The sequence below is a fragment of the Phoenix dactylifera genome, chromosome 3 (genome assembly GCF_051530095.1).
Source record: "Phoenix dactylifera cultivar Ajwa chromosome 3, Ajwa_hap1_PhDact_Kaust_v1.1, whole genome shotgun sequence".
NCBI lineage: Eukaryota > Viridiplantae > Streptophyta > Magnoliopsida > Arecales > Arecaceae > Phoenix > Phoenix dactylifera.
The window spans coordinates 51836127-51860619 of NC_143192.1; the positions used below are offsets into that span (position 1 = coordinate 51836127).

Below are 24493 nucleotides of genomic sequence, written 5' to 3' on the forward strand. Positions count from 1 at the left end.
CCATACATTAGATATAGATCCATGAGCTTGGATGGAGCCAGAGTAAAAAATAAAGGGAGAGTGCCTGAAATGAATCCTTAAAAAAAATCATTCTTTTCTCATCCTCTCCCCTTCTTGTCTCCTCCTCTCCTCCCATCTGCCTCCTCTCCTCTCCCCATCCTCCTCTATTACTCCATTTACACTAGCTATTTGGACATCCATTAACCAACCTGCTCACTGGCATGACATCAAGAAAGGCTCCGTCAGGCCACAAAGTAAAAGGAAACGTAATTAAAATTCTTAGGGTTTTCAATTTACAACTCATAACCCCTAGATCTCTCAAACACAAGTAAGCTCACTCCAATCTAAATTTACATCCCAAATTTCGAACCTAAACCTTAATTCTTGCCTTTCCTCTCTTTCCATCAATTTTTGCACCATTCAGCATATCAATCTAGAGGCCACTTGGATTGCCCAATTCTGAAGTCGATCATACTGATAGTTGGGTCAATATATCGGGTCCAAGTCATCTTGGTTCATCTTGGTTAACCTGCCCGCGAGTTTGGGTAGGCCCTAAATCCGAGCCACTAGTGGGTCAGGTTAGGTTCAAATCAGGATCATATTGCCTTGACAATGAAGCTTCACCTAAACTGATGCACTGCCAACCCTATGATAACATGTATACACCTATGATATAATTATTTCCAATACAGCCCTCCATGAATATGTAGGTTTATAATGCAACCTTTTTACACTTTGAATCATGCTATTAAGAAATTATGGAAGTTAAAGCCTGAGTGGTAATTGAATCAAGCATGGCTCCAATGATTTTTTTTATGCATGTTTATTTCTATTTCTTTGTATTTTTCATAAGAATTTTAAATATAATGGCCTATAACTACAGCCCAAGACATTGTTAAAGGCAAGAAAACAATAAAGATGCCATCTTGCCTTCAGCTTTGACAAGTTTTGCCACTGCTGTCAATGGGACAGGTTTCAAGGAAACTCCCGCTAGCTTACACTCAAAAGTCAAAACCACCTCGTATGATATAGTAGATGGTGGCATGGGGGATAAAGAGGTGTTATCATTTGGTAATTTTTTTTGGTAGATATTATTTGTTCATTTTTAAGTGGGTTTTGCTAGCTGTGAATAGCTGAAAATGAAAGGAAGTTAGACCACTGAAGTGACTTTCCCAGATTTGATTCAGCAGAAGTGGTCGTTTAAATGCCTAATTTATGTTTTTAAATTCCCACAATAATGTCCAAGTGACTTTGACCAGGGGCAGCCCATAGTCACTTGGAATAACTTACAGCCTTCACTTCTCACCACCAACAATGAATTAAACACGACTTAAGCTTAAATCAGACCATGAAACTTTTATCAAAAACTTAATTTCAGTTTGCACGATCAAATCCAACCAAAAAGGCTGATCTATAACCATCTAAAGTCAACCTCAATGATAAAGAGTTGTGTTATTCGAACATAAAAGGTCAAACAGCCAAGCTCAAACTCTATATTCAAGTATATTAAGTGAAAGCTCATTATAAAAGCACAGGTCCAAAGATACAAGGTGCAGGTAGTCTTGGTCTTAATTTTAAAGCAAAAAAGTATAGGATGACTCATGATAAAGGAACAATGATATGCAAGTGCATACGATGTAGCCCTAAAATCAAAATATGAATGCAATATAAAAGTTCACAGTTCATCCAGAAAAAAGAGAGAACTCCATCCGCATCCATCTACAAAACTAATGACAGGATAGGCAGCATTTACCAATAGAAAAGACATGAATCTGGCAGTCATTGTGAGCTCAAGGACCAAAGGCCAATCAAGTGGTAACTAGTAAGGGATTTGGGATTGAACTCTATGGTATGTAGATCCCTAACTTCCAAAAGGGCATTGTGTAAATTATCTAGAAAAATAGGAGGAAAAGAAAAAGAAAGTGAGATCAATACAGGCTAAAACCAAAAACTTGGCTAACAAGAATGGCTACTCCCATAAATATTGCTACAAGAGATGCAGCCCAAGTCAGTTTCTCTGTTATCCTAGGAACCCTGTCTTTCAATGCCTGACTACATGAACCTATAAAAACTGTATAACTCCCCATGGCAAGAACTGTCCCCACCAAAAACATACCTAGAAAAGCAGCTCCAGCTAGACGTGACGGAAGAGCAAGCGCTGGCAACACCATCATGAGGGCATCTGGCTGCAGACCATGAACAATACCAGTAGCAAAAGTTGCAAATCCAATTTTTTTCTTCCCACTGGGTGCAGTCTGTAGAGGCTCGACGATGCTCACATCACACTCCCCATTCTCTAGAGCAACACAAGGAGTCACCTCTGTAGCTTCCCTGATTCCCATAGCACCGATCACAAGAAGAGTTAGACCAACAACTCTTGTGCCCCACGTGCGGATGACCTCAATGTGTAAACGATCCTTGAGCAGCAGGAAAAGCAACCCAAATATCACCTGTCCAGCATCATGGCCACAGCCCCACAAAGCCCCCACTATGGCACTCTCCACTCTCGTTCTGCCAATTGATAAGGGAGCTAAGGCAGCAAGATGGTCAGGACCCGAAAGTGTGTGCAGGCAACCAGCAAACAAGCCAGTCCAGGCACTACTTAGTAACTCAGCTTTAATGAATTTCCCACCAGTCTTGGCAGCAGACTGAACTGTCGCATAAGCTGGTGGTGCTAGAATAGGCTGGATTATGATTGAAATCAATGCTGGCAGCAAAATAGTTGCAGCAGCAGAAGCAACCTGATATATTTAGAATGTCTCCGAGTATTACTGATATGTAATTGCTACAGAAATATAAATTGACAATCGGAAGAATTCATGAACTATGAATGAAAGCACAACCAAATGTAATGCAGCACATCCTTGGAGCAGCTCTTCATGTTAAAGCAGAAAAGCAATGCAACAAGCATGCACATGACAAACACCAGAAATTTAAAATATATTTGGAGATTAACTAGAGAACCGCATCTGACAACCATGAACCTTAAAACTGTACCGCCCAAAAGGCCAAAACCTGCTTCAATATGTAGGTGATTTTTCATAATTTAAGGGGAACGAAAGAGGAAAAAATGAGTGGCCGACCAATGCACATTATTATTAAGATAAGATGACCGGCGCACAAAAATTATTTTCTTGCCTCTACTTTAATAATCAGACAGCTAGTTCTATGTAATGCCCAATTTAGCAAACAACCACATGAACATTCAAGAAAAGAAGCACACTAGCTTTTGGCTGGGAGAAGTTTTCAGTGTTTTCGACAAAGTCTATTATAAAACATTAAAGATAACATTTGCAAGACAAAAGTGATCAATGACAACCATAAATGAGTGTAGAGTCTAACAAGGGAGAATGTGAAAAAGCATAGGCGCTTTTGCCTTCACATCTTGCACTTTGCCACCAATTTTACATTCTTAGAGTGCTTACAGCAATTGGATATTTAGTATATAACTATTATTAGAATTTAAGTAGTTTGGTATCTTCGTGCTCTACTGATTCTCATAAAATAGGGAGGTTGATGTGGATATGAACTATTATTAGAATTTAAGTGATAAAGTAAATTCCTACTTCATTGATTATTACAGGATCAAAAAAATTGTGTAGCTAGATATTTTCATGGGAAACAGTATTAGAATTTCAATTATTTAGTAATATTTTCCATTTTAATTTTCAAATTAACTCCACATCAACCAACAAGGCCTTTCACCTTATCAAGTAGAACCCTCCCACTTATAAAAGATGAAATAAGTGGAAAGGAGCCTTATGGCCATATCTTAAAAGAAAAGGAGCAGGCGGCTGGCAGCTCTTTCCTAAGGAAAATCATGTGTTTAGCTAAATAGTGTGAAAGTAGGAATAGAAGACCAAAAAAGGAAAGAATAACAAGAAGGAAAATGGGATGAAAAGAAAGAGATAAGCTTAAAAAATAAAATCAAATAAAATAAAATGGAGAAATAGGGAAAAGAAAAGAGGTAAACGTTGATTTTAAGGATAGAAAAGTTGATAAGTTACCTCTTAAACTAATAGGGGCAACATGGAATAGCCAGTGACTTCAGTAAATGAGTTTTATTAATTTATTCTCTTCTAGTGGTTCTCTTTTCTTAAATTTATTTTTTTTACCATATGGGAACCTCATTGCTCAGGAATAATAATATTCGAAAAGAAACTTTTAGAGAGGCTGACCACAGAGTTTTAAACATCTCCTTTTCTTATTTTGAAGCATGTGTAAAATTTCTATGAAATTTTCATTGTTTTAGATGCTTATTTAATTTTTGTTTCTTAAATTATTTAATTTTGTTTTAGATACCTATTATTATATGGCAGACTTCATGTATCCACATTTACTAGGATTGTGCTTGATGGTTCACCCATCTATTTTGATACTGCAAAAAACCAACTCTGTTCCACATCTAGATTTGATCTATCATATATCAGTCATTATCATCTGGTACCACAGCAGTACAATTACCATGCAACGCATTGGGACAGGCTCTTCATTGAAAAATGGCCCATTTAGAACACAACAAAAAGTTTCAAAGTTTTGTCAAACAAGAAGGGCAAGTGGAATCTGCAGACTCATGCATCCAGGTTTCCAAGCCGCTTCAAAATCTTGGCCTCACTCAGAACATTCTTCTATACACATCTTCAACTAAGCATCTTATTCCCATATTTATCATAATTAAACTTAGTTTAACTGGAAATTGTAATAGCACTTCTATACCAATTATAGATCTTAATATAATGAAATTTCCTAAGATTGAAATAAGATACTAAACTCCTCTTGTTTTATAAGATGCATTTTCTTTTAGAATATGGTGTTTCTAAACACTGCCACTCCTAAATATTTTGAGGGCACTACTTCCTTGAACCACCATTCAGATCAGATCAAGCAACTGCTCGCAATATAAGCATCTGATATGAGCATCGACTCTTAAGACATTTTATGAACTAATTATGCTTAACAGCCTTTATGAAGAATAATGTATGCACCAAGCACTATATGGGATCACTTGGGGAAGGATGTGAAGATGGACAGCCTTGCTGCAATTCATTGAACATATATAACTTGGCAGTGGAAGATCACACAAACTAAAACTAACTAGGGATAACTGATGGCCCAACAGTTATGATCATTCACGACTACTAGGCATTCAGCACCTAATACAATATCCACTTGTTCATTTTAAATTGACTACTGCAACTAAGTACAAGATCTCCCAATCCATTTATTTGCAGAAAGGAGGATTTCATGATTGCCCTCATCCTGCGGCACATCAGCCCTCAAGAGCACTAAAATTAATAATTAAAAGATGTTATAGTAGCAAGGCAATAGTTACATTGCAGAAAGCTCAGCATTCATCTCCAGATCTTGAAGATCCAAAGGAGCAATATTCAGACAAAAAGCCTGACTATGATTATGAGACAAGAACAACGAAATCAGTTAATACCTAGATGGGGCTTAGAATGAGGATATTGATTATCTACAAATTTTTTTATTATTTTTGTCCCTAAGTTTCATGTGATAAGTCAGCACATGCAACTGATAAGAAGAGACTCTAGATATCTCAGCTGATTGTTTCCAAATTTGCCTTTTAAATTTGGTGACAAAATTGAATTTTAGCTCTTGCAACTGCCTGTGATATCTTTACTGCCTGTCGATGAAATCAGTAACTGTGATAGAAGAAAAGGTGGAAACCTGATGTCCCATTTCCTAATCCATCTTCATCAATAAAGATATTCAAGTGTCACAGCTTTGACTTAAGTCGAGTTCAATAATAACACTTACAATAAGACATCCCTTGAAGAAAGAGAAAAGAAGTGTGGAAGGTGCATGCAGTCATATTTAGGACTAAGAAGAGGGATGGAACTCCTTGAGAATAGGGTTCTTTTAGCCAAACAGATAAAAAATGGAAGGGGGGAGAGACCTAAGAAGAAAAATTAGGAAAACACAACAAAACAAAAGAGAAAGAAAGGGGGAGAATTAAGGGGGGAAAAGGATAGGAGAAGAAAAGAGAGAAAAAGAGAGGGAAATAAAACAAATGGGAAAAACAAGAGCTAAGATGAGCGTTCAACCATAGAATCTAAAGTTTTAGGGCAGAGAAAGGGCCATATGTTTCTTACTCTTAGAGGTCACATTGGCCAATGAATTTTTTAAAGAACACACAACTTTAAGATAATGAATCTAAATCTAAAATGGAGCATTTGAAGAGTCTTTCAGAAGCGCAAGGTTTTAAAAGCATCTCCACTTGCCATAACTTTTTAAATTCAAGTACCAAATAGTGATATTAGCAGGAATAACTGGACAAAAAGGATCATAAAGCCTGTCTAAAATAGTTGGCACAAGGATTACTAGCTACCCTAAGGTCAAGTATGAATTAGATTTCAATAAAAAAAACATGCACACATATTTGAATTTTGGCAATGACCAGTTTTGACAACTATGCAATCAGACCTCCTATCCACATTTGTTCTTGGATCCAATCTAAGAATAAATCTTAAAGCTACATTTGGGCACCGAATAGTTGTCCAGGGGTAAAAACATTTAGTCATTGGTAAGCACCTCCTAGTCGAATAGCCATGGGTTAGAATTATTCCCTATTTTTTCTGATGTTTTGAGGGTAAGCAGGATAAGTAATGGAAAAAAGTGAAAAAGTAAAGAGAGAAAAGAGGGAGCTCCGATGGTTAATTTTTCAACCCCCCCCCACAAAAAAAACCACCACCACCACCAACATGAATTATAAAATTCAACAGCATTAGGCTATTTTTTGGGACATTGATCGATTAAAGATAATACAGCATTTTGGGCTCTTGTTTAGCTGGTTAAATTGTTAACCCACCCATAACCATCACATAACCATTATCCAAACAGAGCCTCAATGTTTTGAAATTAGGTTCCCTAACTTCATACGTACCATAAACTATGGATACAAGGATACTTGAGGAGGATTCATAAAGTTGGATATGAAGTTCCAGAGATTGAGAGCTAATGTAGGCACTGTAGGAGGTGGCACAAAGCAAGCATTAAACAGCATATCTATAAAACTTTAGATGGTGTTATTTCACTAAGAGGGATTCTACTTAAGACACACAAGATGGTTGATGGTGATGTCAAAGCTCAAGCGGATTGTCTTTATCAGGTAATTGATAAGGTGAAGTTTGCTGTCCACATCAATATGGGAGTTTAGGAATCAAGGAAAGGATGAAAAATGATAATGACAAACAGAAAAACAAATCCACCAAAACATCCATGGCAGCTAGTGATTATGCATTATTTTCTAATTTTTAGCTATTCATTGTCTAACTTATATATGAGTTCACACAGAAAAGCAACATGCAGGCATATATAACAACAAGAAATATGTCTCAAACTCCTCTACCAATATTTTGGTCAATGCCAAGGAATGATATAGAGATCATGTGAGAACTTGAGCTTGTATCAAAATATATATAATAGGTATTATCCTTTGAATCACAACAGCACAGCCCTTTAAAGTTTTGATAAATCTTAATTATCTGTACTTATCAATTAAATGCTATATGTTCTGTCACTGAAGGAATCAAAAAGGTCAATACCACACACTCATCAAACACGTATCAAGTTCTTCAATAATATACTGAGATCCCCCAATGTCCAACTCCTGAAACAGCATTGCTTAAGAGATAGTAGATCCCATGAGGCTTTGTGATGCGTCGCATGTGTAATCTATAGCAGTAAGCTCGCTTAATTTATTTTACAAGTGTTTTTCTTAGCTTATTTTGCTAGTATTCTTCCTAGCTTTCCCCAGCTAAAGGTTGGCTGCAAGGTATAGAAGGTACCTTGGAACTGAGAGATTGATCTGAATCGTTATTTCATTGAGAATATTATGATATGCAACTACCTATGTCATTGATCTGTTACATGAATTTATATCCTATTAATAAAGAATATTACAATAGAAACTCTGATATATGTACTCAAGCAGTTAAGTATCAATTTATGTAAAGTGAAGAGATGAGAATTATTTAACATTTAAAACTAATATAACTAGTATTAATTAGCATGGTTGCTCATATGCCTAATTTGTATCGTTTTGCTTTCAATAAACTGCTAATTTTAAATGATTTATATGTTTAAGAAAACACAAACATAGGGCTTAGGGCCAATTTGCGAAGACTAGCCCAACAATCTCCATTCAACATCTCATAGCTTACTGAGACAATGCCCTAAATCAAGACATTACAGATTAGACACAAGTTGGCGCAGCTTTGTGCATCACATCTTGCCATCAAAAATTACAACAAGACCTCCGCTCAATGATCTCAGTTAACCTTTAGCTTAAGATACTATGCAGCACGTTAGTTAATCAAATCAACCTGCTTTCTTCAAAAAAAAATCATCTGTGTAACCATGTTGTACTTTCCGATGCCTCACTATTTTTGCATCTTTCTTGATGTTGCCACAGCCAATTATATATAAACACCCTCATCCCGCCCCCTAGAAGGTTACAATCTCTGTCCCAGACCTATGTTCTCATAGAAGCAATCCATGCTCATCTTTTTTGCAACATAGCAGAAAAAGACCTGAAAGCATAAATCCTATGGCCCAAGTGCATCATATCATATCCTCAAACAACCATAAAAATTTCTAACATATTTCAGGACTAGTCCATAAGTATTCTCAAGAACCAAACAAAAAAAAAAGAGGTTTTTTTTAGAGAAAAAAGAAAGTTAAAATCAAAAGGAAAAAGGATGCTGTATGGAATTAAATGGTTCTCCAGAATCAGGACAAGAAAAGAAGATAAAAAGAAGCCAAGAAAAAGCACGAACACAAGAAGAGCAAGAATAAAAAGCGACACCTTTTTGAGGCATGGACCTGCCAAATGTCGAATCCGCTCGGCCAATTGGGAACTTGGATCAGCCTTTCCTGCCTTCTCTTCCGAGCGTATAACCGAGAAATTCTCAATAAAGGAAGAAGAAGAACGTTGAGGGAGAGGACGAAGAGGCGGCGGCGGCGGACGCGGCAGGCCTTCTTGTTTGGAAAATAGGGCGCCGGCGGGCTTGAGACACTCCCGGCGGAGCGGCCCGAGGCTAGATCTGCCGCCGCCGCCGGCGACGCGTGGGACGAGAAGTGGAGATCTCGGAAGAGGGGTTCGGGTAGAGAAGGAGGAGATAAGCCTCTCCATGGGAGATCTCTCTCTCTCTCTTTCTCGAGAACTGGAGGTCTTGGGAAAAACACGCAAGAAAGAGAGAGGAAATTAGGGAAAGAGAGGTGGCCGATTAAACTCCATTAAAACTGCCCAAAGAATGCTCAAGGCTACCAATCGAAGAGATTGGGAAGTTTGGGTCCGCCTTTGCCGGCGCACGGGCGGGGGGACGCGCTCGTGCGTACCAACATTAGCTTTGACTGAACCCGCTTCAACGTTGACTTTATAGACTTGGTTGCTGACATCAAAGTAGGTGAAAAATGGACCCAGTCACCGTTGTACCAATATATACATATAATATATATATATATATATATATATATATATATATATATTATAATTTTTTAATCGAAACGCAAGTTTAGGTTGGTGTGATAGCGCAAGTTTGTGGGAGTAAGTAAAGGCCAAGCATTTGATAAATTGAGATGTTGTGCGAGACTTTTGTGAGGTGAGTCAAGACCTTTTGAATTAATGCTAGCGCAAGTGGCACCAAGGTGGAATTCGTGTAAATATTTAGGCTAGGTATGGCTTTTCTGAGGATCGTTGAGTAAGAAAGACGAAGTGAAGAGCAAGCAATTTGAATTTTTAGTAATAAAATATAGTGAGACTCGGTATTCTTCCATCTATCTATTGCTGGAAACTGGATCCAGGGTGACCACTGGCTGAGGAGGAGAAGCTCCGACGGGTGGTGCGTCGGCGGGCTACGTCCTCTGGAGGACCTGCAAAAAATCGGTGGCTGGGGTTTCCAGCGCCGGCCCTCTGATGCTTAAGTCAGAGGGGGCTTTTGTGGAGAAAAAGAGAGTCTGTATGCAGGAGTCAAAGTCAGAAGTCCCCCAGTCCCTCCTGAAGAGATGGAGTTTTCCTTTTACAGGAGAGGTGCCAAGGTTACCTGTGATGTGACTGGATGAATTGATGGGTTACCATCATGATTGGGCGTGATCGTGTGAATTAATAAGTTGCCGTGGATGACTGGACGAGATTGAGTGAGTCAACGAGTTGCCATGGATGGCCTGCGATTTTGGGCTGGCTGGATGTTCGTGGAGATCATGCGCATTTAATTGTTGACAGTCGTAGCAGGGTATGGTCCTTAGTTGATATGTCGTAGCGTGGCCGGCAAGCAAAGTATGGTGCGGTGAGGCTGCTGCAGGGCATGGCTGCAGTATGTGGATGACAAGATCGGCCTTCTGAGGTCGGCTCGGCCTTTTAAGGTCGGCCTTCTGAGGTCGGCTCGGCCTTTTAAGGTTGGCCTTCTGAGCTCGGTAGCCTTCTGGGCTCCGCATTCTGAGCTCGACAGCCTTCTGTGCTCGGCCTGCTGAGCTCGGCAGCCTTCTGTGCTCGGCCTTCTGAGCTCGGCCTGCTGAGATTGTGCTTGTCGAGATCATGCTTGCCGGGGTCATGCCTATCATCAGATTCGGGTGCTCTGATTGTATTTGTGGGGTGGTCCATTTTCCCCCAATACTACCCCTGACTTCCGAGTTCGAGTTGCTTTTTGGCTCGGGCAAAGGAAGTAGTACAGTCGTCGATTGTCCTGTAATATAGCCAAATGTCTATGGAGATATACGTACCAAGTAGGATGTACCTATCGTGCAGTTGGAGCTAACGGCCTTAAGCCGAGCTGTCCAAGCCGAGCTAAGCGACTCTGCTCCGAGGTCGACTTTAGCAGCCTTCTTTGGCTTGTGGTCGACTCAGCAGGGTGCCCCCACTCAAATCGAGGTGCATTGTCGTACAAGGCGTCGAATGGCGTCGAATGTCGTCGAAATATCGTCGAAGTGGCGTCGAATGTCATCGAAGTGGCGTCGAAGTGTCGTCGCAAAGGCATCGAAGTGGCATCGAATGTCGTCGAAATGGTATCGAAGTGTCATCGAAGTGGCGTCGAATGGCGTCGAAGTGGCGTCGAAATGGCGTCGAAGTGTCGTCGAGCACTTAGACGAGCATAACGGAAGAGCTCGATCACTTAGATGAGCTCGAGAATGGAAGAGCTCGATCACTTAGATGAGCTCGAGAATGGAAGAGCTCGAGCACTTAGATGAGCTCGAGTACGGAAGAGCTCGAGCACTTAGATGAGCTCGAGAACAGAAGAGTCCAGCTCGAAGGTAAGCATCAGCTTGAGAATGTAGATGAGGGAGGGCGATGTTGGAGATGGAGATACCTTTTGGAGACATATTGACAGCTTCCGAGCTTTGAGGTCCCTCAGGACTTGGCTCAGCACCGCTTTTATTATGTACTAAAATCCTTTTTAAAGCCTTGCAATGATGAACGAAATAGCTACAGTGTCGTCATGAAGAGGGCTCAATACCCTTTTGGTCTTCATCGGAAAAGGAGATGACTTTCGCAGTGCACAGATGCTTTGAGGAAGCTTCTTCTTCCGAGCTCGAGGCTTCATGTGCCTCTACTCGCCCGCCCTCTGATGGTATTGATGATGCCCGCGAGAGGTCAGTTGTCATTCCGCTCCTCACGCGGCACTGGGTTTTGTTCCTCGGGCTCTTTCCTGTAGGCCTGATCACGGACAAAACAACTCAACCGACTTTAGCGGACAAGTGCCTCGATCTCATCACGGAGCTCGTAGCAATCCTCCGTATCATGGCCGCGATCTCGGTGGAAGTGGCAGTACTTTCTCGAGTGCTTCCGCGACTCTATCAGTCGCATCCTCAATGGAGGTCGGAGGTAGCCCTGACCCTCAATCTCCATGAGAATCTCTGCTTGAATGGATGTGAGGGGAGTGTGCGTCTGAAACTTTTGGAGGGAAGACCTCGAGCGAGCTAGGCTCTTGGGCCAAGGAGGCTCTTTCTCATGCTAGGGAAATCTACTGCTTGGTTGGGAGTGCTCCTCCTAGCGCTTCTTCTGCATCTTGGCAGGTCGTTCGGCTGCCTCCTGCCGAGAGGCCATGGCTTCCTCAGCCTTGGCGTACTTGCGAGCTCGGGCCAACATTTTAAAAAAATCGGCGGGGAAGCTCTTCTTGATGGAGAAGAGAAATGTGAGGCCCAATAGTCCCACATCGGAAAGACTCGTTCTAGAGCCTGGGCATATGAGGCGGGTGTCTCCTAATCCTGCAGACGCGTTTTGGGTGGAAAACAAAACCGGGGAGGGGTGAAGGACGCTTGCGTGAAGCCCCAGAACCGGACAATATCTGGCAAGGGAGCCCCGTGTTTCCCCCCTCATGTGGCCCCCACGTAGACACTAGGTGCCTCACGTGCCTCGCAGAGGCGGGAGCGTGATATTTGGTATCAGAGCCGAGGACGACTCTTGTCCGATGGTGGGAAGGGTGTGAGGCCCAATAGTCCCACATCGGAAAGACTCGTTCTAGAGCCTGGGCATATGAGGCGGGTGTCTCCTAATCCTGCAGACGCGTTTTGGGTGGAAAACAAAACCGGGGAGGGGTGAAGGACGCTTGCGTGAAGCCCCAGAACCGGACAATATCTGGCAGGGGAGCCCCGTGTTCCCCCCTCATGTGGCCCCCACGTAGGCACTAGGTGCCTCACGTGCCTCGCAGAGGCGGGAGCGTGACAAGAAATTTGTTGGACCGAGCTCCAGTCTTTAATGCCAACATGGCGATTGACTGGTCGAGATCGCGAACCTGTCATGTGGCCGAGATAAAGCGATTGATGTAGTCTTTTAAGAATTCTCCCTCCTTCTGCTTGATGGCGAAGAGGGAGTCTGAGGTCCGGCGCTGATGCCGGCTAGTGGCAAAATGGGTGGCGAGCTGCCTGCCCAGCTATTCAAATGAGAGAATCGAGCTGGGCTTTAGTCCGGAGAACCAAAGACGAGCTGCCTTACGGAGAGTTGCTGGGAAGGCTTTGCAGAGTAGAGTGTATGTGGCTCCTTAGAGTGTCATAAGGGCCTTGTAGCTCTCCAAATGATCCAGAGGATCGAATGAGCCATCATATGGCTCACTCTATTGCATCTTGAATCTCTGGGGGATTAACTCATCCATGATCCATTGAGGAAATGGAGACTCTGTTGTAAAGTTAAGGTCGGCGTCTTGCTTCGGGCCTCGGTCTCGAAGCATCTGTATCTGCCGCTCCAAGTCCTCGACTTTTCTGCCGAGCTCGGGTGGGGCTCCTGTTGCAGCTTGCAATGGGGCAGACCCCGCCTCAAATGGGTGCTCCCGTTCTCGAGGCGTCAGGCTTCGGTGCGAGCTCTCAGGATAATGGATGCACGACAAGCCCTCCTAGCTTGGGGGTCGAGCTCGGTGGAAGCTTCGGTGGTGGCGATGCTCTACGGAAAAATGATGTCACGAGCGGCGTCCTGAGGACTCATGCTCGTGAGGAGGGAGTAGAGGCTGGTCTTCTACTTGCTATAGGCCTTGAACGGCCGCAGTGAGTGCTTGGACTTGTTGGACAAACAAGTTGAACTGCTCTGGTTGGACTTGAAGGACTGGATCCGTCGGAGGCCTTGGTGATGGGGTTCTAGATTGAGTGTCCAGGACTTGATGCGCGATGCCGGGAGGCATTAGAGGCTCCTTTGCTTCTTAGCTTCATAGTCACGACTCGGACCATTCCTCTAGCGCCAACTGTTACTGGAAACTAGACCCGGGGGTGACCACTGGCTGAGGAGGAGAAGCTCCGACGGGTGGTGCGTCGGCGGGCTACGTCCTCTGGGGGACCTGCAAAAAATCGGTGGCTGGGGTTTCCAGCGCCGGCCCTCTGATGCTTAAGTCAGAGGGGGCTTTTGTGGAGAAAAAGAGAGTCTGTATGCAGGAGTCAAAGTCAGAAGTCCTCCAGTCCCTCCTGAAGAGAGGGAGTTTTCCTTTTATAGGAGAGGTGCCAAGGTTACCTGTGATGTGACTGGATGAATTGATGGGTTACCATCATGATTGGGCGTGATCGTGTGAATTAATAAGTTGCCGTGGATGACTGGACGAGATTGAGTGAGTCAACGAGTTGCCGTAAATGGCCAGAGATTTTGGGCTGGCTGGAGGTTCGTGGAGATCGTGCGCATTTAATTGTTGACAGTCGTAGCAGGGTATGGTCCCTGGTTGATATGTCGTGGCATGGCCGGCAAGCAAAGCATGGTGCGGTGAGGCTGCTACAGGGCATGGCCATAGCATGTGGATGACAAGATCGGCCTTCTGAGGTCGGCTCGGTCTTTTAATGTCGGCCTTCTGAACTCATGCCTTCTGAGGTCGGCAGCCTTTTGAGCTCGGCAGCCTTCTGTGCTCGGTCTTTTGAGCACGGCAGCCTTCTGTGCTCGGCCTTCTGGGCTCGGCGTTCTGAGCTCAGCAGCCTTCTGAGCTCGGCCTTCTGAGGTTGGCAGCTTTTTGTGCTCAGCAGCCTTTTGTGCTCGGCCTTCTGAGGTCGTGCATGTCGAGATCATGCTCGCCGGAGTCATGCCTATCATTGGATTCGGGTGCTCTAATTGTATTTATGGGGTGGTCCATTTTCCCCCAGCACTATCTATAAAGTAGTATTCTATCAATTAGCTCGTTCTATTATCTTATTTTATTATGGGATTTTCATATTTATGTAGGATTGAAATTATTGGAAGCATTTGCAGCATGATGCTTGCAAAGTTAAAATAAATGGAGGCATGCAAGCTAGGTCTGTGCAGCGCCGCGTGCAAATGTGGTCAAATAGCTATGTTTCTCGCCCATCGAACTTTTTAGATATTTTGAGAATTCTAAAAATCCAATTTTTACAAAATTATCAACAATTCTAAAAACTATTCTAAGTGTTATAAGGAGCACTTACATGACAACCAAGAACCAGTAATACTTATTAAAGAAAGTACCAGGAAATAGAAATATGATGACTCCACATGTTAGAGGTCTGGAAAGGCTAGGGGCCATAAGCATATGATAAAATCTACTGGCAATCTAATTGCAGTATCCTCCATCACAGGCACATAACTTTGTGCAAGTCCCAAAATAAAGAATGCTACGTAAGTCTTGCATGTGTGTATGTGTGTGTGTTTTTTACTCCAATGGATGGCTTATACTCTTTTAGCATGAATACATCCAAAAAAAAAGTCAAAAAGTAATAAGTCACAGAGCGCTCTAAGCAATTCTCTTTCACCAGCTCAGAAAATTCTTCTAGAATAATCTGCAGCTCTATTAGCCTTTCTAAATATGTTTAGCTAGAAAATCAACATATTTGCCTACTATGTTCCAAATATTTCGAAGCAGGAGATGGCCGTCATCTATGTCACGGGTGGTGTGTGTATGTGTGTTAAAAAAAATTTCATAGAGGGGATTCGGCTATAGCAATGCGACAGCTTCTAAACGACAATCGAAGTGACTCATGAAGAGTTGCTTGTATATGATGTAGGAGGTTCGCTTTAAAAAGTTTCTTGTATCTACATAGAAGGAATCTGGAAGATTGGATTAGATTGCCAAGCACAGAATCTTGGTACATGGCTTTTTCAAAGAGACGGTTCCCAAACTCAACTAAGACACCTGTATTTCCTAAGGCAATTAAACAATTATATAACTTTTCTCTTGAATCTATTATACGTTACAAACGTTTTAGAGAACCCCATTTACTGATTTAGAGAGTAGGTTGCACCAAGGCCTAAAGGATCAGATCCACTGTATGGGCGTGGAAAAACCTTACATACCCGACTCCCTTATAGGTTTTTTATATACCTGTCCACTTTTATCATGACTTGACTCGAGACCCCCACGAAATGGGATTGATATGGGCCGGTAGTCATAATCTACTATAAATGAAATAAGAGTTAATGAGGTTGCAGAAGAGGCGTGTAAGCTTCACATCCATGGAACATGAGTGGGAACAGATGCCTCCACAACCTACTCTACTTTTTAATTATGCTTTGGTTGCTCGGGTCCAAAGTAGTGGAAGCGCACTTTTTCTCCCACATCCACTTGGGCCAATGACCACTAAGTCCATATCAGGGTTATATTTTGTGCTAAAGAATGATTGATGTTTTTTTTTTTTTTTTTTTTTTTTGGTAAAAACGGCTACTCATATCATATAGTACGAACGTGAGTACAGCCCTCCAAGTCACGGGAGAGTAAAAGGTACAACTGTGAAGGGACGTCTACATCAGACGTCCACAAAAAAGCACCTGAGTGCCGAGCGACAAAGGAGGCGACCCAATCTGCTGCCCGGTTCGCCTCCCTAAACACGTGTGCTGCCTGAAAATCAGCCATCATCTGAGCCATCCTACGGGAGGGGATGGCCATCCCCAAACCGATCCACACCCCGAATCAGATCAATGACCACCGATGAATCACCCTCGAGGTACACCCGCTCGGCCCCGGCTAACTGCCTCGCAAAGGATAAGCCCTCCCAGGCTGCCTGTAGCTCTGCACCAACCACAGTAAATCCAGGCGTACGCCGTCCTCCTGCTACTACCATCCTACCACAATGGTCCCTGACCACAAAACCGACCCCTCCGCACAAGCCATCTACCGACCTACTCCCATCAAAGTTCACCTTGAGATAGCCAGGGGGTGGGGGTGCCCAAGAAACAAAGGCAAACCGTGGCGCTGAAACAGCGTGGTGAACACCCCAGATATCCCTGACCAGCCCAGAAGTGACTACCGAAGTCGCCCCAACAACCTCCCTCGCAAGCAGCAGCGCCCGGTCTACCACCAACCTCGGAGGCGCCCTCCTCCCCTCAAATATACCAGTATTCCTGTCCAACCATATATGGTAGGACAGGTATGCTACACAGATCCCTGCCTCAACAGATCTGGGATGCCGCATGGAAACTCTCAGCAGATGGATCAGATCCTGCACCAGCATCACCGAGGCCGGTAACTGTATCGGTGACCTCCTCCATATGTCTCGGGCCCTAGGGCACTGCAGCAAAACATGCTCCATAGTCTCCTCAATATCTGCACAATCCTCACAAAACTGAGGGATCCTCATGCCACGCCGCGCTAACACACTCCTAGTCGGAAGGCAGCCCCACGCCACCTTCCAGATGAAGAGTGCCACGCGCGGGTGCACCCGCATCCTCCATATCCACCGCCCCTCAAACTGTCGGACTGGCTCCCTCCTGAACACTGCATGAAGATTCCTAGCTCGCACCCGTGATCGCCCCGTCGGTATCCATACCAGCCTATCCGCCTCCCCCCCTAGGGGTCGCTCGGGCTAGAACCAACTCTGCCAACTGCTCTCCAAAAACCTTCCGAACCAACCCCTCTCTCCATCGCCCTCCCTCGGCATCCAGTAAGTCACTGACCCTCCACCCTGCTAATCTCGCCGAGTCCACCATGGTCGGCATACTGCATAGCGGTACCTCAGTCACCCATCTGTCCTCCATCACATCGATAGACAGACCGTCGCCAATAGCCCATCCGATCTCCGGAAGCACCACCGTAGCTCTGGCACACATCTCCCTCCACACCGGAGAATGACGACGACCCCCATGCACGCCCGGTACCAAGGCGCCATACTTAGCCCTCATCAGCGAGGACCATAGACTCTCGGGCTCAAGCACAAATCTAGCCACATGTCTGGCTAGCAGAATCTCACGCCTCGCTGCCAATGCCTGAACCCCCAAACCACCACAGCTAGTAGGCTGGCACACCACCTCCCATGCCATCAAGTGAACATCACCTCGACCACTGCTCCTCCCCCATATGAAGTCCCTGAACAACCGCTCCAGGGATCGCAGGAATCTCACCGGAACAATGGCATTAGTAAGCAAATAGATAGGGACTGACGACAGAACCGAACGCACCAAGGTGATCCTCCCTACCATAGACAGAGCATGCATCCGCCACCCCGCTAATCTGCGTCTGATACCAAGCTCACACGGCAGACAATCCCCACTCCGCAGCCGCCGGTCGGACAATGGGATACCCAAATATGTCATCGTGCCCACCTGCTCACCGACCCCCAGAATCTCCACTATCGAATGCTTCATAGCCAGTCTGGTCTTTGGGCTGAAGATGATTGATGTTTTTTTTGATATGGATTGTTTCACCACTTCCTACACTTATCCAAAAGTACTCAAGATTTCTTCATTCACCTGCATAAATCTCAAATCGACCATTGAAAGAGCTGACGGTAGATTCGTACAAAGAAAGGTAAATTCTTTTTTTGCGCAAAAGATGCAATCTCTGCCTATATTTCTCTAGCTCAACTCCACTATCCACGCTACCACTTGCGTTTAGGACATGCGCGAGGTCTACATGTTTTACTAAGAAAAATATACTATGACGTGCATAATACTTGTAAGCATAAAAAGGAGGCCTAGAAGCAATAAAAAAAGATGGGGGAAGGAGGGGAGAAGGACATAGGAAGTAGGAGAAACAAGCTGCTGCATCATAGTAATTTTCATGTAACTCCAAGCTCTCATATACTACGTCTTGCAGAAAGGGCAATGCTTTTTTTTAATGCACAATAACTAAAATCTAGGTCAAATGGAGATCCTGATCTAAAGAGCTGACAATCCATGCATCAACTAACCAAAGTGTAGAGAACAAGTTTTGCTGGAATCTCAAAAGCAAAATGGAATTATTCGACAACATTATAGGAAAACAAATGGACGACAATTCCAATAGTATGCCAAGCAGGAATGACTTCAGTATTAGTAAAAGATAAAATGATCTCAATACTCCAACACAGGCATTGCAAGAAAAATAGCGATGGATTCCCAAAAGCTAGGTCATTATCTTTCCAGGCTATGAGAATGCTGGTGCTGGTCAAGACTTCTATCAGCATGCATAAAACAGGAAGGCTTGTGAATGCCAAAAAATGATAGGCATTGCATCAGACTACTGACAGACGGATATATCAAGCAAATATAATAAGAATAGAAGGTAGGTTCATGATGTTAAGAGATCAAAGTAAAACACTTCATATACTATATGGAATTTAAGCATTAAAAAAATAAAATATAGGATATATTTAGGAAAAACACTATAGGAGAAAACATCTATATGATATAGAACTATACAAAGAGCTTGACTAAAACTTTAAAGACTCATGACCAAGCACGTTAGAAGCTGATAATTTCCATGTCTCAGCCCCTTCTAAGTTGGAACTTTCACTAATACCTAATGCAGCATTTGCAAGATAGAAACCTGCATACACTGCTGCTACGAACATTATGAAAGGAGAAAAAGGATATCTATATAAGAAGAGATGGCTAAGAGAGTTGGTAGAATTTTCAACGAAGCTTATTCTGTGCTACTGCTTGGCATAGCTCGTCCTCACAAAATAGGACTCTACTAGAAGCCACAGGCTTGAATGCAGGCCTTGGCAAACCTGGTGGCACCATGCGTGTTGAAGGTAACACAGACTCCTGAAAAAGAACAGCTGCAATCTGTTTCATGTCCATCATGCGAAGACGAAAAGGACGAGGCCCATGCCTTGGAGCTTTTGGAGTGTGCGGACTCGATCCCTGGATAGCATTCCCATCTCCCTTGCTAGATAATTTCATAAAAATAAACAATGTTAGAAAGAATCAACTGAACCAATAAATTTCTTCATGCATCTTTCATGTGTGATACCTCACAAAAGGCCAATGCTCTGTTGGAAGAGGTGTCTTTGTACTGAGCATCTCCTGTCTAGACCGGTCTGGAGTTGTGTAATTGAAATGAAGTTGCCTGGCCAGAAGGACCTGGTTTGAATTCCAATAATTAATGTTTGCATTCTAAATACAAAATAAACCATATAAAATCATGAGCTCATAATCATCTATAGTTGAACCTAAAAAACCACTCAACTTCAATCTTAGATATACCGAAGTCCATGCATACTGATTAATTAGCTTCAGCAAGGAAAGAAGAATATTTATTTTTTAAGAACTAAAGTATTTAGTGAAAATTTAGGAAAGAAGTAGAAGACCGAGAAAATACAGGTGATAATAAGAATTTAAGATGGCTGCTTGCAGCTTAAGCTGATGATGAGAAACAACTGCAAGGTAGAATTCTTGAAATTCATCAAAAAAGTTGGTTTGACATATGTCTTCTCTTGTCATTGTTAGGATGGCCAAATTTTTTATGAGGGAAAAAGGTAAGAATGACTCTAGTAATACCATAAATGAATCACTCTTAATTACCCCGTGCCCAAAAGGAGTTGAAGGCAAATCATATTTTTTTGTTTAATAGATCAAACAAATTAAAATAATTGTGGATCTACTTGATGGCACAAAGACATGAAGTATCCAAGCATGCTTGATCTTCTAGAAAAGACGATGCCAAAGCTAGCTGTAAAATTTTGGAAATTAACTATTCAATTAATAAATCCAAGATTTTTTTTTTCGGTGAGCCAGAAAGCAATTAGTTGTACAAGAGGGTATAGATATAGAAAAGTAATCAAATTGGCATAGTTCAATGAGGGCATTTTGCAAGAAGGTTTCGATTATCATCAACAGTAATACACCATAAATATGTCTAACAAAAACAGGAAAGACCTTATAAAATGCAGATATTTTAAAGATTCATGTTTTGTAAGGTATAAATTATATATTTATTCAATAGAAACATACATAAAGGGCTATAAGCTAGTTTTAGCTTGAAAAACAGTTGTACAGAGTACTTACAGGGTAAACTAAAACAAAATAATAAGAGATCCCAAAAAAAGAAGATAAATGCTACAACAATTTAAGACAACCAAAAAGAGAAATCCTTATATTCTATATTTGAAGAAAAATTGGTTTAATTATAAGATCAACAAGACACCTAGAAAAATAATTTCTGGAACTAAACTGATAAAGCAGCAAAAGGCAACACTTACAGCTGCTCGTACTCGCTGAGAAACATGGAAAACAGCTTTTAGCTGATCATGATGCAAGTGGCATAGGATTTTAACCTTGAAATTAGGTCCACTATTCACATCAGATATCAAAAAAAAATAAAATTGAAATAAAAATAGAAAGAAAGGATACCAAAATAATTGAGAACTGCAAGACAAAAGAGAAGACCAAGTAAAAATTTATCATTGCATACCAGTAGGTCAATAGAAAGAGATTCGAGCCTCGATTGATTATCGCAGTCCACCCCTTCTGGTGTTTTAGGTGTTACGGGCAATTTCTGCTGCTTATTTCCATCTACCATTGTCTGGAAATTGATCCTAATTGGAGATGCAACAGGTGTATTGCTGTGAACAGTAACCTCTTCCTTATGCAGTAGAACTAGTTTTGCCTTCTCTGAGTTGAAGACAATCCTTTTCTTGCCTATATCTGTGCAAGATCTCGCTGTTGTCCTCCCATCACGGAGCTGGGCAAGTGCACCAGGTTTCAAGTACTTATTGCATGCATTCTTCACTCGCTTCTTTTGTTTGAACGCCATGGGTTTCCGCCTCATATCAAGGACAATTTTATCTCAAAAACTAAGTCTTACGCAACTCTCCAAGCTCTTGAGCCCTTCCTTCCATTATTACCTTTAAGCTTACATTCAATAAAAACACAAACAACGAAGACCGCATCAGTCAAATACGATGTTAAGCTCTGCTTTACATCATTTATCACTAAAAATTAAAGAGTTCGTAACACAACAAACTAGAAACAACTAAACTCCATTTTTGTTTCTTTTATCAGACAATTAGCGCAGGAGGACAAAAAAAAAAAAAGAAGTAATGATTTTATAGAAAGAGGAGAGGACCTCGGATTACAAGAGACGAAGGTATTGAAAGAAATTTGAAAAGTTTTGCATTAAAATAAGGATGCCTATAGAGTGAATGAGGCTTCACGGAGATGATTCCAAAGAGTTTGATGGCCATGCCAATGGATTGATTTGAGTAGAAATGAGAAAGGTCTCATGCAATTTCACCAACAAAAGACTACAAGAGTTAAAGCATTCACCTTTCCGCAAGGGAATATATTAGTTATCCACTAAAATAGTTTGCAAAAAGGTAATCAAAGCATCGAATCTAATAAACAGCTGAATATAATCTAGATTAGCCTGGTATGCAGAAAGAAGATATTACTCATAAATAGTGTATTTCATTTGAACAACTATTGAAGAACTAAGCAAAGTACTAGCAGTTATTGTGTCGATGGAGAACAATTAATGCATACAAACTTCATAGAACTGCAGGTTTTTAGCGCATACCCTATCTTAAACAAATCTAGCAGCTGTTTTATTCAACCCAGGCAACCTCCTAAATCAGTTCACCATGAAGAACAAATTCACCGAACGGATTCAACACATGAATAGGTTTTATCATGACAAGCAGGCCAGCTACTTGCTATCAATTTAAAAAAAAAGAAAAAAGAAGATTTTTTTCAAGCAGCGGTTGCAATCCTCATGTTTCCACTTATTTATTGTAAACTAAACAATCCTGGAGATTCACAGTTAATGCTCACCCATATTCTGCTTATCCAAAACAAAAAAGAGCGGAAATATCGTAAATACAGAAGATATATGATAAAGGCCATCAATAACAGTGCATCAGAACCACATACCATAGAAGGGGATGGACTATAGATCGAAGCCAGAGACTCAAAACCCTAAAACAGAGACATAACCGAAGCCGGGGTGAGAGAGAGAGAGAGAGAGAGAGAGAGAGAGAGAGAGAGAGAGATGGGAGGGCGCGGCAGGGCTCCGCCTCTTTTCGAATTTATTAAAACTGCGCGCCAATTTTTTTCGGCCACAGTCGCAAGAATCCAAGAAACCCGAAGCTGGAAGCCGAGATATTCCTTCTTTACATAATAAATTAGAAAAACAAAACCGACCCGATGAGGGTGAGAGTTCCCGTAACGTGGCGAGCTGCGCTCCGACGCGGCGGTGTCCTATTGGCTGGTGTTAGCGTGGGGTTGGGTTGGGTGGGGTTGGGTTGGGTTGGGGGAGCAGAGGACCCCGCACCCGAATCGGACGGCGGAGAGCCCGGGGACGGGCCCGGAGATTATGGGAGCGATGGCGGTGGGCGATAAAAATTGGATTAGAATTGGAAATTTGGGTTTTAAATTCGTAGGTATGGAGGGAAAATCTTGAATTAAGCTTGTTTTTAAAATTTAAGTGACGGGATTAGCCTCGAGGGTATTTTGGGGGAAAAAAATGGATTAGAATTGGAAATTTGGGTTTTAAATTCGTGGGTTATGGAGGGAAAATCTCGAATTAAGCTTACTTTTAAAATATAAGTGACGGGATTAGCCTCGAGGGTATTTTGGGGGAAAAAAGCATTGCTCGCGTGTTCGTGTAGGAGTAGGACTGAGGTTACACCGTACTCAGGATGAGGCGAGGGGGAATGGACGGCTGTGATGTGGCGGGGACTTCATGGAACGGCCGTGCGTGGGATATGGGATAGAATAATGGGTTTGTCTGGGAGCTTTAATATTGGCGCTAATGGGGGCGGACTGCCGACTCGTAGGAAAGGAATCCAATGTTCCAGTGCCGTATTTTTAGTTGTTTTATACTGTTCGGATCTTGTCGGGGCTGAGGAGAGCCCAGGCCCGTGGGTGCAAGTCCAAATGGCACTTCCCTTTGTTGAATTCGGTTTAGATCAAACAAAATCAGGTAGATTGATTTGAGGGAGATAATAATATGACTCGAGAACAAACTCCAAATGAAGTGAGCCTAAGTTCTATTTTTATAATAAAAAATTCTTTGTTAACTATATATTTATTTTTTATTTAGTTAAAATATTTAAATAAATATTTGAATAATTTTTTAGAGGTGAGCTTTAGCATAATGATAAGGTTCGCTTCATTGTAATTTAGGTGCCACTAGTTTGAAATACTTGAAACTCCAGACCTCAAAATCGTATGAGACTCATGCATCAGACCATCTATTTTTATTTAAAAATTTAAAACTCTAATGCAATGCAATTTATTAAGCTTTTCATCTACTAGCATTGGTAGGAGCCTCGTGCATTAGGTTATTATTTTTTAGTAAAAATAGTTAAGACTCCAACGGTGTATGATTTATGAAGCTTTTTATTGATAGATGAAGCTATGAACTTGTTTGTACATAACGACAAAATTTAGCATTTCGGATTTTGGGCTACAAAAAATACCATGCATTAGGTGCAGAGTGACAAGCAAAAAATTTCTAGATAAAAAAAATAATAATAATAATAACATCATGATAAAGATGTTATTTATAATGAGTTGTTGGCATCGATAATGCTTCTCATGAGGTTGCTTTGAAGGAATATTGGACATTTGCGATTATTTATAAGAATAACTAATATCACACATGTATTTTTAAAATCATAATGATTTTGATCGATATTGTGAATTAAATAGATTCACATGATATGCAGGAATGCTGGAAAATAATTATTGTATTTTTTGATGAAAGAGAAAAAAAAATCGTGTATGGAAAAAAAAAAAAAAAAAGAGTTGCTGGCCATCAAAGTTGTTTTTTTTTTTGTTAGGGTGTTTTGCTGGTTAAAAGTTGTGATTTAGAGTCAAGATGTACTACTAGTGAAGATACCAGAAAAATAATATTTTATA

The 24493-nt window shown here is 41.9% G+C and overlaps 2 protein-coding genes across 5 annotated transcripts; both read right to left on the reverse strand.

Annotated features, from left to right (window-relative positions):
* Positions 1-1502: 1502 nt before the first annotated feature.
* On the reverse strand, positions 1503-9376 carry LOC103719597 (chloroplast protein FOR GROWTH AND FERTILITY 2-like). The gene is made up of 2 exons (XM_008808918.5): positions 8831-9376; positions 1503-2741 (listed from the first exon to the last, which is right to left on the reverse strand). The coding sequence occupies exons 1-2, from the start codon at positions 9155-9157 to the stop codon at positions 1929-1931; spliced, it is 1140 nt and encodes a 379-aa protein (XP_008807140.1). The 5' UTR covers positions 9158-9376; the 3' UTR covers positions 1503-1928.
* Positions 9377-18925: 9549 nt separating this feature from the next.
* LOC103719598 (F-box protein At4g35930-like) lies at positions 18926-22729 on the reverse strand. 4 transcript variants are annotated; one of them, XM_008808921.6, is made up of 5 exons: positions 22502-22728; positions 21045-21484; positions 20833-20907; positions 19605-19714; positions 18926-19520 (listed from the first exon to the last, which is right to left on the reverse strand). In XM_008808921.6, exons 2-5 carry the CDS (start codon positions 21399-21401, stop codon positions 19262-19264), a joined length of 801 nt encoding a protein of 266 aa, XP_008807143.1. In that variant the 5' UTR covers positions 21402-21484; positions 22502-22728; the 3' UTR covers positions 18926-19261. The 4 variants fall into 4 exon arrangements, with proteins under 4 accessions (XP_008807143.1, XP_038973966.1, XP_088575121.1 ...); XM_039118038.3 differs by having other exon boundaries at positions 21045-21477; positions 22502-22726; XM_088718995.2 differs by lacking the exon at positions 22502-22728 and adding an exon at positions 21699-22086.
* Between the last annotated feature and the right edge of the window lie 1764 nt (positions 22730-24493).

What these genes read in the sequence shown, in the direction of transcription:
- LOC103719597 (XM_008808918.5), bottom strand. Translation starts at nt 9,157, where the DNA reads ATGGAGAGGCTTATCTCCTCCTTCTCTACCCGAACCCCTCTTCCGAGA. An exon ending in CAGGTCCATGCCTCAAAAAG is followed by an intron (nt 2,742 to 8,830) that starts GTGTCGCTTTTT and finishes TAAATATATCAG; the next exon opens with GTTGCTTCTGCTGCTGCAAC.
- LOC103719598 (XM_008808921.6), bottom strand. Translation starts at nt 21,401, where the DNA reads ATGAGGCGGAAACCCATGGCGTTCAAACAAAAGAAGCGAGTGAAGAAT. An exon ending in CTCTTTCTATTGACCTACTG is followed by an intron (nt 20,908 to 21,044) that starts GTATGCAATGAT and finishes CCTAATTTCAAG; the next exon opens with GTTAAAATCCTATGCCACTT. An exon ending in CTCAGCGAGTACGAGCAGCT is followed by an intron (nt 19,715 to 20,832) that starts GTAAGTGTTGCC and finishes AATTCAAACCAG; the next exon opens with GTCCTTCTGGCCAGGCAACT.